This window comes from Diadema antillarum, unplaced genomic scaffold, assembly GCF_040938485.1.
Source record: "Diadema antillarum isolate AM-2024a unplaced genomic scaffold, OU_Dant_1.0 scf00000115, whole genome shotgun sequence".
Lineage (NCBI taxonomy): Eukaryota > Metazoa > Echinodermata > Echinoidea > Diadematoida > Diadematidae > Diadema > Diadema antillarum.
This window is the reverse complement of record NW_027271004.1, coordinates 2376822-2394510: the sequence shown is the minus strand read 5'-3', so window position 1 is coordinate 2394510 and position 17689 is coordinate 2376822. Positions and strand designations below refer to the sequence as shown.

The 17689-nt window shown below is 38.9% G+C and overlaps 1 protein-coding gene across 1 annotated transcript in view; it reads left to right on the top strand.

Moving 5' to 3' along the window:
- Positions 1 to 17689, top strand: part of LOC139719836 (uncharacterized) — a 341386-nt gene that overhangs the window by 288081 nt on the left and 35616 nt on the right. Inside the window, exons 7-8 of the mRNA XM_071631222.1 lie at positions 793 to 894; positions 7985 to 8083. Coding sequence (XP_071487323.1) covers positions 793 to 894; positions 7985 to 8083 — 201 coding nt within the window. The remainder of the gene's footprint in view (positions 1 to 792; positions 895 to 7984; positions 8084 to 17689) is intronic.

Sequence of the window (17689 nt, the reverse complement as noted above, 5' to 3'; positions counted from 1 at the left end):
GCAAAATCAGATTTTCTGTCAGAGAAATAAGATTTTATAAAAATATTTAGATATACCTTTCATGTGTATTTTCTGAAGATTTGACTGAAAGTAAGATTTTTAACTTCAGTTTGCATATAAAATAAGATTTTTGCAATCCACGAGTAAGATATTTCATCTTGAAATGTTGGCAGGTATATAGTTGGCGTGAATAAGAATGACAACATGGCAGCAACAGACGAGATGATATTTCAGCTAGATAGGCCAAGTTTTCATAAAGTTTGGATAGTTTTTAAATGTCAGTAAGTCACTTTGTGGCACCACATCCCTGGAGGAATCCCCCAAAATAGCTGTATTGGTCACATGACCCTGACAATATTTGCGCAAAATTCCTCGTTTGCTATGTTCTGCGCACTGTGTAGGTGCTAGAGCGAAGTTGTGAATGTCTCTCATGAGGACTGTTACCTGTGTAAAAATCAGCACAAGACACAATAGTGGACTACTGCCAAATGTTAGACATGTACATGTAGGTCCCCAGATAGGTAGTGAAAGAAGATTAAATAAAAAGAAAAACAAAAGACTGGGCAGATCCATGAGTATAGATCCTGATAATAATGCATTTGTGTGGTTGCCATAGTTACAGGAGAATAGATGATGCCTTGTCCCCCGCAAAAAAAATAACAGCCTTAAAGGGACCAATCATTCTGCTTGTGTTGATTGGTATTTCTAAGTGGGTATGGTATTTTGTTTAGATGATATTTTACTCACCCCATCTATTTTTTCCCTCTCATCACTGTTTCCATGACAATGCAGCATCCTGAGTGCCCACTATCCAGACAAGGATTCCAGGAAACGGACCGATTCCTCTCTCAACATCTGGGTCGTGGAGGCAAAGCACATCCCTCAAAAGAAAAAGTGAGTCGATACACAAACTTTCTCTTCTTTCCCATATCCCATATTACCCCTTCCTCTCCCCCTCCTTTTCCCTTTCTGTCCCATTTTTATCTTCTCCCTGCCCCTCCCCTCTCTTATTCCAAAATGAGATGTTGAATTTGTCAGTCTCAACGATTATATTATAGTAATTCGAAGCAAAATGCACATCTATCATTTGTTGCAATTGGTGGAAGTTTTGATTTGATGTATCAAGACATTGACCCTGAGTTGAAACTTGAGTAAGTAGTTCAGGACAAGCTGATTATGCTGTAACAAGTGTAAAAGTCTATTTTCTGTAGATCAGAAATTTATACAAGTTATGAAAACAAGTCTTGGAATAATACTCATGCACCTCCAAAACCAATGTAAACTCCCAAAATAGACATAAGATGGCTATTAAATCCAGTCAAGATAGAGTTGGTGCTTCGTAACAATGCATTGATTGATTGAAATCATAATAAGCTTTCAGTTGTTATGGATCTATACCCGTTTGGTATGCTTGTGTACAATCATTGTTCAATACTTGGAGACCTGCTCTCTATTGAAGAATATTTGTGATAATGTAGACCTGCCTGGCTATATCATAGATACTTGTACTGCCTTGGTGATGACCTTCAGGAGATAAAATCTTACCTGCACCTTTCGTTTCTTGGGATTATATGTACAGTGTACGTTAAACTTTATATGGTTATTAATGTAATGCATCTAATGTCTTTGATACCAGCAGCAAAAAAAAAAAAAAAAAAAAAAAAAAAAGAGAGAGAAAGCAAAAGAAAGAAAAGCGAGAGTTTAACTGACCCATTTGCAATTTTTTATCAAGAATACAAAGATTTTTTTTAATAGATGATCATTGATGATAGTTGATGGTAGGATCTCTTGAAAGTTGGTAGCTTTACCTTTGAGTTAGTTATGCATTATAACATGATATTGTATCATATTGGTTTGTGCTTTTGAGAAATAAAGTAGAAACACTGGCCAAAGAGAAGAGTATTGATTACTGCTACAGAATTATGTCTCTTGTGGTTCTTGACTGATTTGAAAAAGGCAGTATCTATCAAGATTAAATCAGATGTTTCCTATCCAGCCTGTCAACTATATATCCATCATGATGTCTATCGGAGCAGGCAGACAATAATTGTGTATGATTGCTATAAAAGTGCTTGCAGAATCAATTAAAAACGAGTTTCATTCTATTCCCGTTATCTCAAACTCATGTAAACAGTTGGGAAGGAAGAGAGTAAGTATATTAGTCACATGTATATGACCCACCACCACTAAACCTTGATAAAGTCACCAAATATAATATATTACATAAGCTTAAAGAAATACAAAAAAAAAGAAGATAATATATGATAACAACCTGTGATATAGGAAATATGAAATATGAACTGAAATATATTAGATTTCCTGACCCATTTGTTTTCAAATTCTCCATATTTGAAGCTTTCCAGTGCTTTGAATATGATTTTTTCCATCGCACTGTATTGTCAAATACCACCACTAGGACAGCAAGACAACTTGCATACAAGACAGTGGCTGTCTTGAGAATATGGGCTCTGAATTTTAGAGTGCAAAATATGAGGCATTTAAACACCCAAATGTGTTGATTTAAAACATTATGGCAACAGGCCTCATAAATCTTGATATAATTATAATGTCTAATTTTTGGAATGTTCTGTAAGACTGTCCACTTTGGAGATATTTAAGTTTTGATTTTCAAACACAAATCAAATTTGCTGCTTAGCCAAATTATCTTGTTCTGCATTTTGGGGGGTGTTTAATGTGAGTGACTTTATCAGGGCAACGTGTTGGGTCACCAGTGATAGTAACTCCAGCAATTACTGTCAGTGAGATATCGTCTAGCGTGCACCTAATTGATTTTTATCATATCAATCCATCTATATGTGTAGAATCTTATAAAGTTTGATATATATTTATCTATTATTGTGCCTTTCATTTCTAATGTGCAGCTCAGTTCACTGAAATCTATTCAATATTTCTACTCTCACTCCCATATCCCGTATACCTTGTCAATCTCTGTAGTTTTAGAACTCTGTAGTATGTCAACATTGAAGGATATTCATTTTAACATGATTTTCAAAGAAAGAGATCTCAGATAGATTCACCTTAGCATAGATATATGAAGGGAAAAAAGCCTTGAATTTGTTACTTAATGATGGAATAATAAAGCTTCATTAATACGATGTTTGAGCACCTAAATGGGCAGAATCTTCACATTAATCTATTGTTTTCATGGGACATATGCATATTGATATGAAGAGCTATAGGTACATATCATCCCTTGGGTGACAAGACCTCTTATCTCAATTTACATGATATATTGAAAAAAAAAGTTCTAACTCAATTTTGAATGTCAAAAATACTATTTGGAATTTCAAACCTTCCAATTCTTAACTTCATACAAAATAAAGTTTCTACATTTTTTGGCATCAAAATTGATGTTGTTTTGCAAAAAGAAAAAGTGTTAAAGTTTATTTTTTTTATTTATGTATTTATTTATTTATTTATTTATTTATTTAATTTTTCTCTATTTATTTATTTATTCAGTTAGTTAGTTAGTTAGTTATTTATTTATTTATTTTGCTCTCCTGAATGCTTAAAATTCATGACCTTTTTTTTAGATATGACGTCTGTTACCCTAGGGATGATATCATCAGCTTAGAAGCAGAAGGGCTTTATTACAGTTTTGGGGGTATTGAGTTATTGATATCATGTTGTAGGATTCAATCTCCTGTCGATTTCACATTATTAAGTAAAATGTTAAAAATCTAAAGCCACATGGGGGGGGGGGGTATTTTACCCTATATTTGCAACCGTGCTTATAAATCTACCTACTTTTGATTAAATAAATCTTAATTTCATGAAAATTGATTGTTTCGTTGTTATTTACACTCAAATCCTAGAACGTGATAGAGCCCTTCTGGCTTTCAGCTCAAGATATGTGGATGTTACTCAGTGTTACTTAGTTTGGTGGTACTGTAATTCTAGATACTCTGTGTATAAATTTGACTAAAATTTAGATGAATAAGACATGAGTATCTATACCTACCTGCTCTTCTTCTATGAATAGTAAGCGGTCAAGTTGAATATCTAATGTAAACCATTTTGTATTTGTGCGTCTATCCCAGTTGGATACCATATTAACTGTAACCACCTGATACGAACGTGTATATGTAGCTCTGTGTTCTTAGTGTTTCCCCATGCATTTTTCTGTGCATGTACAATGTCATGTGCTGTTTCTAAGTGTATGTGGTTGTGTGTAGCTTTGACACACCAGTTTCCTTCCATTTTTATGTATATTTATATGTCTTTAATGCTCGTGTTGATAAATAATCTAGCATGAAATTCTCAAATACCAGTCTAGGGTTATACAACACTTTGGTTTTGATGTTGTTGTTTTTGTTCTGTTTTGTTTTTGGTGGGGGGAGGGGATGGGCATTCTTCATGATGGTTCAAGCAAAGTAAAAAACTGTAAAGTTGAACTTTATATTGGAAGACCAGTCTTGTCATGAAATGATAGAAATAAATTGCAAATCTTATAGGAATGATTCATAGTTGCAATTTTTTTTCCTGAACAAGAAGTCGTTTGTGTGAGACATGTATTGTAATGGTTTTCTACCCATCCCTATAGTGGAAGTGGTTTAAAATGAAAAATGACTTGATGTGCTATCATAATATCATATTGTTGGATGCCCAGACATGACACATTTCATCTATTTTAATAGATGGTCTAAATGGTTGAAAGTGATGCTAAAATACACAAATAACAACTGATATTAGAACAAACTATCATGAATCATGTGGCTAGATTAAATGCCTGTCCTTAATTGCATTACACGGCTGTTCATCACGTATTTGCTATTTCGATCATCTTTGTTTGTACTGAAATGATGTAATGTTACACACATCCTTAATCAAATGTGGACACAGTTTAAATTCGTGTTTGCTCTTCTTTGTAGTGTAAAGGTGACAAATCCAAACTCTAGACCTTTTGCCAAATGTGGTTTAGACTCTCACAAAGAAAAAATGAGAGAGAAGAAATGAATAGAAAGAAATGATGTTGCCAAAGAATTGAAAAGGTTTCCTGCTCGGTGACGTAACTGTGGTCCAGTCATCTTGCGTAGGTGTGTGCGTTGGAAATGTGTGTACATGCAGCTAGCTGATTCTCGTGCCCCGTACATATATCGGCCTCTGCGATGACTCATGCCATGCATTGTCGACATTCCCCGCATTGCCCCTGGAGTAGTCGATCAAAAGCATTTGTCCTCAACCGCATAAAACAACGCGACAGTTGTAAATGAGACTGGAATGAGGGTGCAAAGTGCGGCGTCGAGCAAGGGGAAGCTAGCATCTGCGAGAAGTCTGCAAAGTGTCGATAATGAACATGTTAGCTTTCCAAAATTTCTGTGTTTATCGATAGGAACTGATGCGTGTGCCAGTGTAGACTTTGGAGGGGAAAAATCGATTTCTGTGCACAGTCTGTTCCGATGTTTGCATTTCACGCAGAGTAAACATTGCTCAAGACAATATTAATCCTTCATTGTTGACACAGCATTCTACGGGCAAACTTTATTCTGGAGATGTTTTTATTCTAAGTTCCACACAGGTCAAATAATCTACATTTATGCCTGAAGAATGAATTTCCATTTAGGATTTTGTTCTTGACTGCATTTCATGCATGAAATTTCTCAACATTCTGTGCATTAGTCTTAATAGCCTTAAACATAATATGCTAGTCTGTATTTTGGTAAACATTGATATGAAATGTCATACTACTTATGAATTCCTGTCATTACAAATTATCAATTACTAGAGGGAATTTGATGTTGTGATATAAACAGAGAAATGTGCATTCCAGTGCTGTACGTCTTTACTCGTGATCTGTTGTGAATGTGAAGACAAAAATGATCATTTAATGTGCAGTTTGTCAGCTCACATCTAGAGCGAGTAGTCCCAGTATATTCCTATTGTAGTTTTCTAATACTTATACTTTATCTCTACATTCCCATTTGCATGTTGTTGGGTTGTTGTTTTTTTTGTCATTTATGTTTGATCCAAACCCATTCATTGACATCAAAGATTACAGCCAGCCACCCCCATTATATGTAATCTTGTGTTTTTTCTTTTTAATTAATATGTGTCTGTCATGTGCACTTTGCTCCCACTATTGTATGACAACTAATATGTACATCATCAGCTGAGAAACAGAAGGGCACTATTGTGTTCTAAGATTTGAACGTAAATAAAAAAGACAAAAAATCAATTTTCAATCAATGAAATAGAAAGTTTATTTAAATGAAAAGTGTGTAGATTTGTTAGCATTTTTCTAAATATAGGATAGCGTCGTGTACTTGTGGTTTTTTATTTTGAACATGTTACCAAAAATGAACATGATTTAAAATTGACACATAATGTGAAGGAGATTGAGCTGTACAACATGATACCAGGGAGGTGAGAATCTTCTCACCTCCCTGATGATACGTATAACTCAATACCCCCCCCCCCAAAAAAAAAAAAAAAAAAGTGTGATAAAGCCCTTCTAGTTCTTCTGGTTCTCAGCTGACGATATGATAGTTTAATTGAATTTGGAAAAGTTTTCACAGAATGTAGAATACTAATTAGTCTAATATGCATGTTGCATATAATACTCTTTGTTTTGTAGTATAGGATGGGAGGGGGAATGGGAGAAAAGAGGCCATTCAACTCTACGGGAGAAAAAAAAAAGTGACCAGCGGCAGAAGTAGGGAGTGCAGCACATACTGGATGCTATTAAGACGCCAGTGCAGGCTTACCGGTAACCTTCTCTCCGGCACGTATAATCGGTTTTTCAAAGCGGTATTTTTAGCTCGCTCCATTCCAGACAAACACGCTCCAACGCTCCTCGGTGCATACACTGTGATTCCAGCAGAATCAAAAACACGAGAGGTCCAGTTGGTATTCAGAGAAAAAACAAACAAGGCCTATTAGTTATAAATTGTCAAGACAAGGAGAGATTTGAATTTAGCAATTTAAATCATTAATTTAGGACAATAAATGTCTGAGAGGTCATCGTGTACTCTATATTTGACTCTGATTAAAGTTAACTTTTTGTCCTCAAGTATCAAAGTGCAATGTATATGAATGTTAGCCAGTGTGCCTGTATGTATATTTGTAAAGAATATATTCTCTTTTCGTTGAGTGATGTACATGACGTTCCACTTTTTGCAGCATGTTGGTTTTTCTGTGTCCTGACAGCATTACTACCCCAAATTGTTCTTAGGCATACTCTTACACCAAAGACTCCTCATCATTTTCCCTTTCTGTCAGTTGCTGAACAAGTGAGAACAATATTTGATGTATCCATGGTAGTTTATACCACATTTATATGCATACTGTATACGCTATATATTTCGCGTGGGTTTTATTTTCGAGAATTTCGCGAGTCGGAAGCTATTCGCGAAATTAACAACACGCGAAAATATTACCTTCCAAAATGAATCCCTTGCCTTGATGATACGAACATTTCAGTACTAGTATACCATGTCACGGCTTACCGAACAGACCATACTGGCTAAGCTTGTTTACGCACGTCCATGTCTACTTACGAATACTGTAGAGAGCTAATCCATTATATATCGCAAGGGGACCACTCGTCAGAAATCTAGCGCGATGGACTTAACCACTTCAAAAAATGTTGAATTCTAACTTACTAGTTCGCAGAGTTTGGTTTTTAAGTTTTTTTTCATGCAGTGTATAACTAGTATCATTCTTATTTGCTAGTAAGTTGAAAATTCACACTTTCTTTGCCACTTCATTTCTCTGGTCCCCCAATCGCAAATTTAACCACTCGCAAAAATGTGTGACAGCGGCAATTCGCGAAAATTTATGTACGCGAAAATTATAGCGTATACAGTATATGGTATGTCTGTGTATGTCTTTACTTATGTGAATGTAAGAGAGGGAGAGACAGAAAAGATGATAATACCTAGAGGATGGTATTTTCTTCAAGACATGTGATGTACATATGTGTTCTTCTAACTTTTTATGTCCAAATGTATTTTTATCAATGCAGGTACTTCTGCGAAATCTGCCTGGATGAGAGTCTGTACGCCAGGACGACCCCCAAGCAGAGGGGAGACATGGTCTTCTGGGGGGAGCAGTTCACCTTCAAGTAAGTCTTGCCGCTGCTGCGAGGATGGAAGGGGGGCAGGTAGTTATTCTTGTTACCGCGGCAGTTTAATACCGTGGCACTTGTCAAATGTCACCCTCTCATCCAGTAGCCAGTAATTCTTTGCTCGGATCGAGACAAGCGTTTGTTACGAGGGGGATTACACGAGTGTTCATTAATTCCGCAATATTCCTTTCACTCTGTTCATTTCTGGTCCTTATTCATGTTCTGTTCTTCTTTTTATATTTATTTGTTTTTAAGCACCTTAGTTCTACAATAGGTATCATGTGTAAACAGGTGCACATTTTGACAGTATTTGAAGAAGGTGTCTATTATAATGGACCATACTCTAGTAGGATTTCAAGAGCTTGAGCAGAGTACAAGTGTCGTATCACTTCCCAATGTTGAGTGCAGTATCATGTGGCAGATGAACCTCATGTGGGTTATCAACTTGATTGTAATATTGAACAGTCATGTTTGCTAAATGCTTCTTCGGATACAATCATGCAGCAAGTTGAAACTTTAAGAACATCTCTTTCTTTTTAAAGCTGTTATGTAAATAGGATAAGACAATACACCATGTAATCAACCTGAGGAACCACCTGCACCTCAGACTGAACCTGAATCGGCACCAAGCCTTCGCAGATTCCCAGTCCGGAATCGACGGCCTCCGGATAGATTGGATTATAAATAATCGCAAAGGAAAAGGAGAGCATGCATTGTTTGTTATGTTTTCCCAGGAGGATCTTTGAGTTATGCATGCAAATCACTTACTTTTAGTTGGGAAATGATTGTTTATTTTGGATGATCAACAAACAATCTGATGAAGGAGGAGTGTTATGTAAATAGGATAGCTCAGTGCCCTAATGAATAGGAGCCCTGCCTGGCAGTGCAGCATAACTGAATAATAGATGCCCAGGCCTGAATGAACATTGGAATGCCAGTGATATACCCACAGTCCTGCAGTTAAGACAGCATGCTTTATACTTCACTTCACTACCAGCAGCCAGACTACAGAGACACACCCAAAAGGTAACTCCAATCCAGCATAGTATATAACAAAAGCTACTAGCCCCCTTCACGAATCACTTGTAAATGGCATGTGCTGTCAGAAAAGTTAGTGCCAATGTCCGCCCAAATTGTTCTCTGATCGCTAGGAGAGGAAGAGAAGCCGTCCTCATATTTCATGTTACTTTCTTGCCCGGAGGCATCTTCGAGTTGTCTCGGAATAAATGCGCGTTCGCTTGACGAGATGATCACTTCAAGCCGGTCAATAGTGTTCACGACCCCCGCAGAGCATGTTATAAATGAGATATGCTCCATGTAAAGACGCCATTTAAAAGCTGGCGAGACATACGCTGGATGTTCGTTGAACCCGCCCAGGTCCCTTCTGTCGGGTCTCGTGTCCCACGTCCCCGGGGGTAGCATCCTCAGACGGGGTCCAGATGTCAGCACCACATCGAGGAAGGGTTTCATGTCGCGCAACATTCAGCTGAGGCTGTTCGTTTTAATTGGTCTAATCCTTCCCCCTACCCTGGTGCAAAGGGTCTTTTTATCTTTTTCTTCTTTGTCTCCTTCTTAATCTTCTTCTTCTTCTTCATCTCCTCCTCCTGCTCCTCCTCCTTTTTCTCCTTCCTCTTGTTTTCCCATGGGCTGTGGCTTTCCGACAAACTACATCAGCATGTATCGGATAGTCGTACCGTTCCCCGTGCAGCAGTAGCAATCTTACCGTGTCTTCTTGTAGTAGACACCTTGAATTAAATGTGGTTGTGCAGATTTGCACCCCTTCACAGATTTTGCAACTTATATGTGCACAGTCGTACCGTTGTTGCTAGCAACCGCTTCCTGATTTGTCCTCTTGTTGCCGACCCATTTCGGTGCATTTGGCGTTGAGTTCGGCATAGTGACTCTCTGTCAAAGCTTGGTATAAACAATGCATTTTGTTGATGTGTCGTATGATACGATGGAAAAACTAATTGAGCCAAAGCCTTTCAAGTACATTCGATTTGGATTGTTCTCATATCTTCTTTTTCTTTTGTTCTTCTTTTTTTTTTGCCTTATGTAATTTCAAAAAGAGGAAAGCACTTCATGTCTTGTTTTTGTTTAGTTTTTTTTTCCTTCCTTTCCTTCCTTCCTTAGTTTTTCTCCCCATTCCAATTTCTCCTTTAATATACATCATATGTGCTGGAAGTTTTAGTTTCAGTATGATTTCGCACTTCCTTTTCATGGCATGAAGTGATCTGGGCTTACAGCAAATAAACTGTGGTTTTATGTGGGTGATGTACTTCCCTTGTTAATAACATGTAGCATATTGCACAACTGTCACAAGCTTCGTTGTTTGTGTTTTTTCTTTTGTGGTCGTAGTCCTCTTCCTCCCCTCCCCCACACACAAATACAATACCCAACTGTTGGTTGCTGTCATCATTTTCATTGGAATAAAGGTTTGTTTGGTCGAGAGAATTCAAAGCATTCTGTCAATATCATTTTTATGATTTTGTTTCTTCTTTTTTTTACTACGAAAGACATCCTCCTGTCAACATCAACAACAACAAAATCTAATTGTGTTTGTACATTGTGACAGGATAATGAAGAACGGAATGTTTTGATGCACTCACCGCAGGATGCATCTTGTCGGGCTGCAATGGCGATGGGTTGATTTATGTTTGCGGCATCCCAAAGCATTGTCAACGAGGGCGCCGGGGACCCCGCAATGACATCGCCTATTGTTAGTGTGATGTGCGACACACATCCTCTCATTGTTCGCCCATTGTGGGTATTCCTGTAACCAGGAAGGCGTGTTTCCAGATTTCGGTCCCACGAACTTGGGGGGGGGGGGGTGAAAGAATCATGCACCGCTATGATGAGGAACTGATTAGGCATCACCAAAGAATCTTGACACGTTTCATGAAATGTGTCGCTCCGATGTTTAAAAAAGAGAGAGAGAGAGAGAGAGAAACCACAGAGATGGCTTAGGACAAACTCTGCGGTGAACTTGGGACTAGGAAGAATTAGGGAGACTCCAGGATTTCTTTTTTTTTATGCCAGTGTTCAAGTGCTGGCATCATATGTCTGGATTTTAGGATTTTCTCCTTTTTTTTGGGGGGGGGGGGGTGAGGGGTAGGAGTTGGGGATGGGAGAAGGGGAGGGTGAGAAGCAAGGATATGGAAGGAGGACGGGGAGGAAAGAGCTATCAAGATACCAGGATAAGTCGGCCGAAGATCTGGCTCAAATGTCAGCCATGCTTTGCTGGGGAGGAAGCCGACTTGGAATTGATTGTTTCCTACGAGCTAACGAGAGTTGTTTTGGTTTGTTGGGTTTTTTTGTTGTTTTTTTTCTTTCCCCTGCCCAGTATTTTTCATGGGGCATCTAAAGTACCTAGTTTGATGCAATCAAGATTAACATGATTAGGTGCTACATACTAGTACCGCTTGATCTAGATTAAAATTCTTTCAGCCTGCTGTCTAGGGTCTTACTGGAAGGGAAACGAAACTGTACTGTAAGGCAACCAACATCTACAACCATAACATGCATACACACACACCAACACTAACACTGACATTAACACCAACACTAACACTGCCCCACCCCCTCCCTCTTGAGCACAGCATGTTGCTGGAGCCAGAGAGGAAAGAGATATCGTTCAAAATTTAAATATACCACTTCATCGAGTGCAGAAATAAATACTATTTTTACATAAGTAGGATTTACCCAGCAAGAACTTCAATATGATATAGTGAGCATGCTGCCTCTTTGAGTATTGCAGCAATAACTCCAGAGTTCGCTGCACTATTTTAAATGTGTTTTCCCCGGAGTTCTCAAATTGTGTTGTGGCAGCATGAATCATCATGTGAAGATAAGAAATAGAATATTAAAAAAAGATACCAAGAGAAAGAATAGATAGAATGAAGATGAATTAGTATTGTCCAACCTTGAAAGACCAAAAATAAGCTCAAAAGGAGGAAAACGAGACTGTAAAGGAGTGCTTAAAAGGATGTGTGTTTGATGAGTGCTGACTAATAATAATAGTAATACAGATATTAGATGTTGTTCATTTTAGCATTATGATAATATGATACTCCTTTGATGTAGCCTATGTAGTAATACCCTGACTTGTGTGTTTGTATTGGGTGAGCAAGTGAAACAAATTTGCCCAATCAGTCAAAAAAAGAGAGAAGAAAACGTGGATATGAATACATGGGACAGGGGAAGCACACGTGCGTGCGTGTGGGGGCCCATGCTTCCGTTTGTTTTGAGCGGTGTCACAAAAAGTGAGCCCAGAGTCCACACAGCTTGACACAGCAGCGACTAAAACAAACATATCCTGTCAAAACATGGACGCCGATGTCGGAGGTTTGGGTGGACGCTGCGTTTGGTAGAAGCCAGTCACTTGTGACGCATCAGTCTCATGCAGAGCTGAAAATATTGTCATGACCACTGAAGACATTCCTCCTGCTCTATAATTTGTGGAGCTTAACAAAATTATTGTACAACTAGTTTTGCCATCCCATAATTGCCTTACAACTGAGTTATAACCTGAAGTGCAATGTTATTAAGAACGGTTGTATAGAGGCATTAGACAGTAGCTAGATTGTGGCCCTTTATAAGTACAAACACATAATTAAGTTTGCAGCAGTAGTTAAATGATTGTCTGTGTATGAAATAGATAAAATGAGAAATATTGTCTTCATCAAATTTTGGTCTTATCTTAGCCATAATGCTTTAAGTTCTGCATGATATCATTTTTTTTCCAAAAATGTGATTATAAAACATACTTCTGTATTTTTTTTCTAGGGATGCCATGTGTAACAAAACATGGCCTTTAAAAGGTAAAAGGCTTTTACCTTTCACATCTTTTCTAGTATTACAAGATCGCGGGAGAGACAATACATCAAACAAAGACATATATGTGACCGTGCCCCTCAAAACGAACATAAAGTCGCACACACTGATTTTGCATGAGGACTGAAAATAAGTGAAATGGGTCAACCAAGCCGAACTTGACTTTTTCATATTTTCTGAAAGAGCGGGTCTTCTTTTACAATATGCTAAAATTTGGTATCATAAAACGGGCAGGAAAGTGTGTTTTTTTAGCAGTTTATCTCGAACATTTTTGGTAGAATAGTGTGATTTGGTGTGTCTTTAGAATCCATTTTTCATTTCTGAAAAACCTTGTCCACACTCTTCACTTTCAACTCTAATAACTTTTGAAAGGACAGTGCTACTGCTTTGAAAGTTGGCATTAATTATGGACAGAATGTGTTAATGAGGCATGCTCAATTTCACTTTAATCTGATAATTCCTTTATTGTTGTTACTCTGGTGGTTTACTTCCTGTTTTTTGTCCCATTCATCGCACAGCCAGCACGGTTTGGTAAAGATTAAGCACTTGAATAGACACTGTACTTCAGAGCCTCTTTTCTCCGTTCACACGTTTCCTGAGTTTGTGCTTTCTTTCCAATATTTAGATAGGTTAGGAGAGTCCATTTGATTTGAGTTATACATCATTATAAAGCTTAAAGTCTGCTCTTTCAGAATATGGTCTTAACTGAAAATTCATGTCTGGCGACTTTATGTTTGTTTTGAGGTGCAGGGTCACATATAGCCAAGAGAAGGGAGCAAAGACAAAACCAGGCTTTCTGCATACTGTGTTCACTCACAGACAGACGCACTCCCAATGTCACGCTGACCACAACGCGATGACTGTGAGAATGGGCGCCCAGTTCGGCCTCCTCATTCTCTTCTATTTTTAGTCAGACAGTAAGCAGGAAAGATTAACTCCGAGCCCGTGAAGATAATTGCAGGAGATGAGAAAATGACCCCAAAGAGTGTTGAGCAGCGCATACTTTCTTTGGCCAGTTACCGTCTTCGTCCTGCCATTTTTCGTTTGTTTGTCTTTCTCATTCAGGTTTGGCTAATCGCGAGAGTCATAAATTAGTTTAACTCAGTACGGGCCATGGGATGGCGGTAGTATAGTTGGTGATGAACACATGAGCACGGTGAAGCGCTCTCGCGACAAAACAATGTGGCAGTGATTACGGGTCGGTTTAATGAGTTTTGGCTGTGCGAGGCTGGTATCCGCCCCACAGTCGGGTCCACGCCCCCCTTCCCCGGATAGTGGACCAATTTCCTACCCCTCTAGGGAGGGTTATGTCTCCGTGCCTGGAAGCCTTTCCCCCCTCTTATGCCTAATTGCCTCGGTAGCAGGGCTTTGTTAGCCGCATAATTACTCCCAGTCCAAAGAGCGTGAATTTGCATCCTTTGACAATTTGTCTGCCTCTTTACGTATAATTCTTTAAAAACATGAGATAGAGTGAATTGTGAAGCACTCTGCTAGTCCCGCCTGAGACAAAGACACTTATCCAAATAGAAATGGCTTCATTAAGGCAGTTTTCATTTGTAGATCCATGTCATAATGGTGCAGTAGATGCGGATTCCCAGTGAGGTATGTTATTTGTCGAGCAGCATGCTGGCAGTGGTTGTGTCATGATTTGCCGGTAAGCCCCCCACCCCCACTCCTATCGCTTTGTTGAATGCAGGTGTTTTTTTTTTGTTTTTTTTTTTTTTGGGGGGGGGGGGGGGTATCCACAATCCTTATTTTTTGTTTGTTTTCTTACTTCTTTTCTACAGACATTTATGGTAATGTCACACCAATGTTTGCATCATGCAACCCGAGGCTTCACAGTGCAGGGTAATGGAAGGAGGGCTAGAGTTATTGCATGCGATGTTGGAAGTTTGAGACGCACATGCAGATTCTATCAATCTGATTACAGATGGTGCATTTCTGAAAAAAAAAAGAAAGGGATGCAGAATATGATATACCATGCCAGCAGCTTGGATGATAAGATTCACACCTCTTCATATTCTTGCCCGTCGATTCTCGTGGATGTTGTGGATCTTGAAGATGATTGTGGCAATCTCATGGAATTCTCATTTTGTTTCAAACTCATCAATGGAAGGGAGACAAATTTCTGAATGCATTCTCTAAGTCCTCCTCCTCCTCCTAAAAAAAGAAAAAGAAAAAACAGGAAAATGTATCATACCCAGTGCTCTGAGATATAGCTGCCTTTCTGCTTCCATGATGTAGAATGATTACTGGCTAGTGAAAATGAAACTAGGTTAGCATTTCACATTGTTCAAATAGCACAGGAGAACCTTTCCTAGAAAATGAAATCAGTTTGCAGGATTGTTTTCTCTAGCTATCTCTCTGTCTGTCTTTCTACCTATCTATCTATCTATCTATCTATCTATCTATCTATCTATCTATCTACAAATGTATCTATTTATGTCTATCTGTCAGTTTGTCTATGTATGCATCTATCTATACTTCTATCTTTCTTTTTCTGTATGCTTATCGTGTAGGCCCTATATGTGAACACAGCCGCTATGACCACTTCTGCAGTCTCCATGGCAACGAGATGGTATTGAAGCCATTCCTGTCGAAAAGACGAACGTGATAGATTCATACCTTTCAGTCATCAGTTCCTGCATGAAAAAGAATAAAAAGAATAGAAAGAGGGGACAATGATCCACTCATTTGTGCTTCAATCAAATGGAGATGCGTGAAACCGATCAAATATGAAATCAAGTAAATACTAGTAGTGCATCGGACGTGAAGATGCACAAAACGTTCAATGATTGGTGTTTGACTGCTCTTAAGTTGAGGCATACTTCGATGAGTAATTATGATGATAATTGAAGGAGACCCTGTATAATTTCTTCCTGGTCACCTGAGATGAGAGTGATCCTGGTCTTTTTTTCTTTTTTTTTTTTTTGGGGGGGGGGAGGGGATAGGGGGGCACACGGCTACCTTGTATGGGTGCAGAACTTACGACCTTTACCTGTGGAACTAGTGCATCACTGCTCTATTCTATTCCAGGGAGTGGGGGGGGGGGGATTGATGATGTGCTGACTGGGATTCACATGACAACCGGGATTGGCGGGCAGATGAAAAATTATGTCTGCTAATAGCGTCTCATTGGGCATGTCAGCAAGGGGAGATTGAAGATGGGAAGGAAAATGAGAAGGTAAGGCCCGAAGGGGGTGGTGGGGATGGGGTAGAGAGGGAGAGAAAGGTGAGAGAGAATCAGGGCGAGTTAGAGAGGGAAATACTTGGAGAAATAGATGCCCATTAGGAGACTGATGTTAAGGAAGTGTATGAGAGTAGTTGAGATGAGCAAGGGTATGAGGAGGTAGAAATCTTATAGGCCCTAGATGGATAGATAGATAGATAGATAGATAGATAGATAGATAGATAGATAGATTGATTGATTGATTGATTGATTGATTGATTGATTGATTGATTGATTGATTGATTGATTGATTGATTGATTGATTGATTGATTGATTGATTGATTGATTGATTGATTGATTGATTGATTGATTGATTGATTGATTGATTGACTGATTGATTGATTGATTGATTGATTGATTGATTGATTGATTGATTGATTGAGATTTTAGTGAGATGTTCGTACATGGAGTGACTACAGAGAGCGAGATTCTGGGAAATTTGATATCAAATCCCAGGATGCAGCCGCTAATGCAAAAGTAAGCTGTGTAAGATTCTTTTATATATATATCATATAGCCATTGAGAGTCAGAGGAGTGAATTAGAAAAAAGTGATACAGAAAAAAGAAGTCTTTCAAAGATTGAATCACAGTCACGGCTCAATCTTGCAGGAATGGCTGTACCAAAATGAACGCCAATAATGTGGCTTGCCCATGGTGACTGTCATGTCAAAAAACCAACCAGGCTCTTCCTCTCCTTCTCTCCCCGCCCCACCCCACCCCTTCTCCTCCTCCCCCTTCCCCCCCCCCCCCCCACTCCACCCCCTTTTTTGCTATCACATCAACCTGCATAATCAACTACCTGTCTTGCTGGATGTCTTTAATATTGGTTTTGAGAGGAAGCCCAAAACTCCATCATGGGGCATATCATCTCCTTTGGCAAGGGGGTGCTGCTCTGGATTTTTTGGCAGGGGGTGAGGATGTCACCTGGTAATGAGGGTGCAGAGCCAGAAGGTCGTTCTGTCTGGCTGGAGACAGGTAGGGAGGGATGAGTAGGCATCGCTATGGCGCCCAGCTCCGCCCTCTTAGTCACTCATCTCCTGCGGGTTCAGTTCAGGGGAGGCATCCAAAACTCTCTTGGGGTAACATCTCTTTTAAAACATTATTTCCCTTCCAACACCGCCACCAGCCCCCCCCCCCCCCCCATCCCCAGCCAGCCATTCTTTCCAACAATGTATGCCAAATATATTGTTGCTCAAGTTTAAAGGTGGTATATCCCTTTTGCGAACGTCAGCAAATGTTACGTGGTTCAAGAATAATGTCGTCCAATATCATGTATGAAATCCAGGATATTACACCTCAGAATATTGAGGAAAAGAAAAGAAAAAACATGTTTTGGGGGTCCAAATAAATTCGCTTGAAATATATAGGATTTGTTCCCTCTGTTATCATAAAGAAGTTTCCAGTTTGATTATTCTGAGGAAAGGTCTAATTAGCCTACCATAACAACATAGCAGCCTATGAAAGGAATCTAATTTTCGGAGTTAGCTAAAAGGGCACAAAAACTTTGAATGCCATTTCATTAAGTTGTGGGTCACACAAT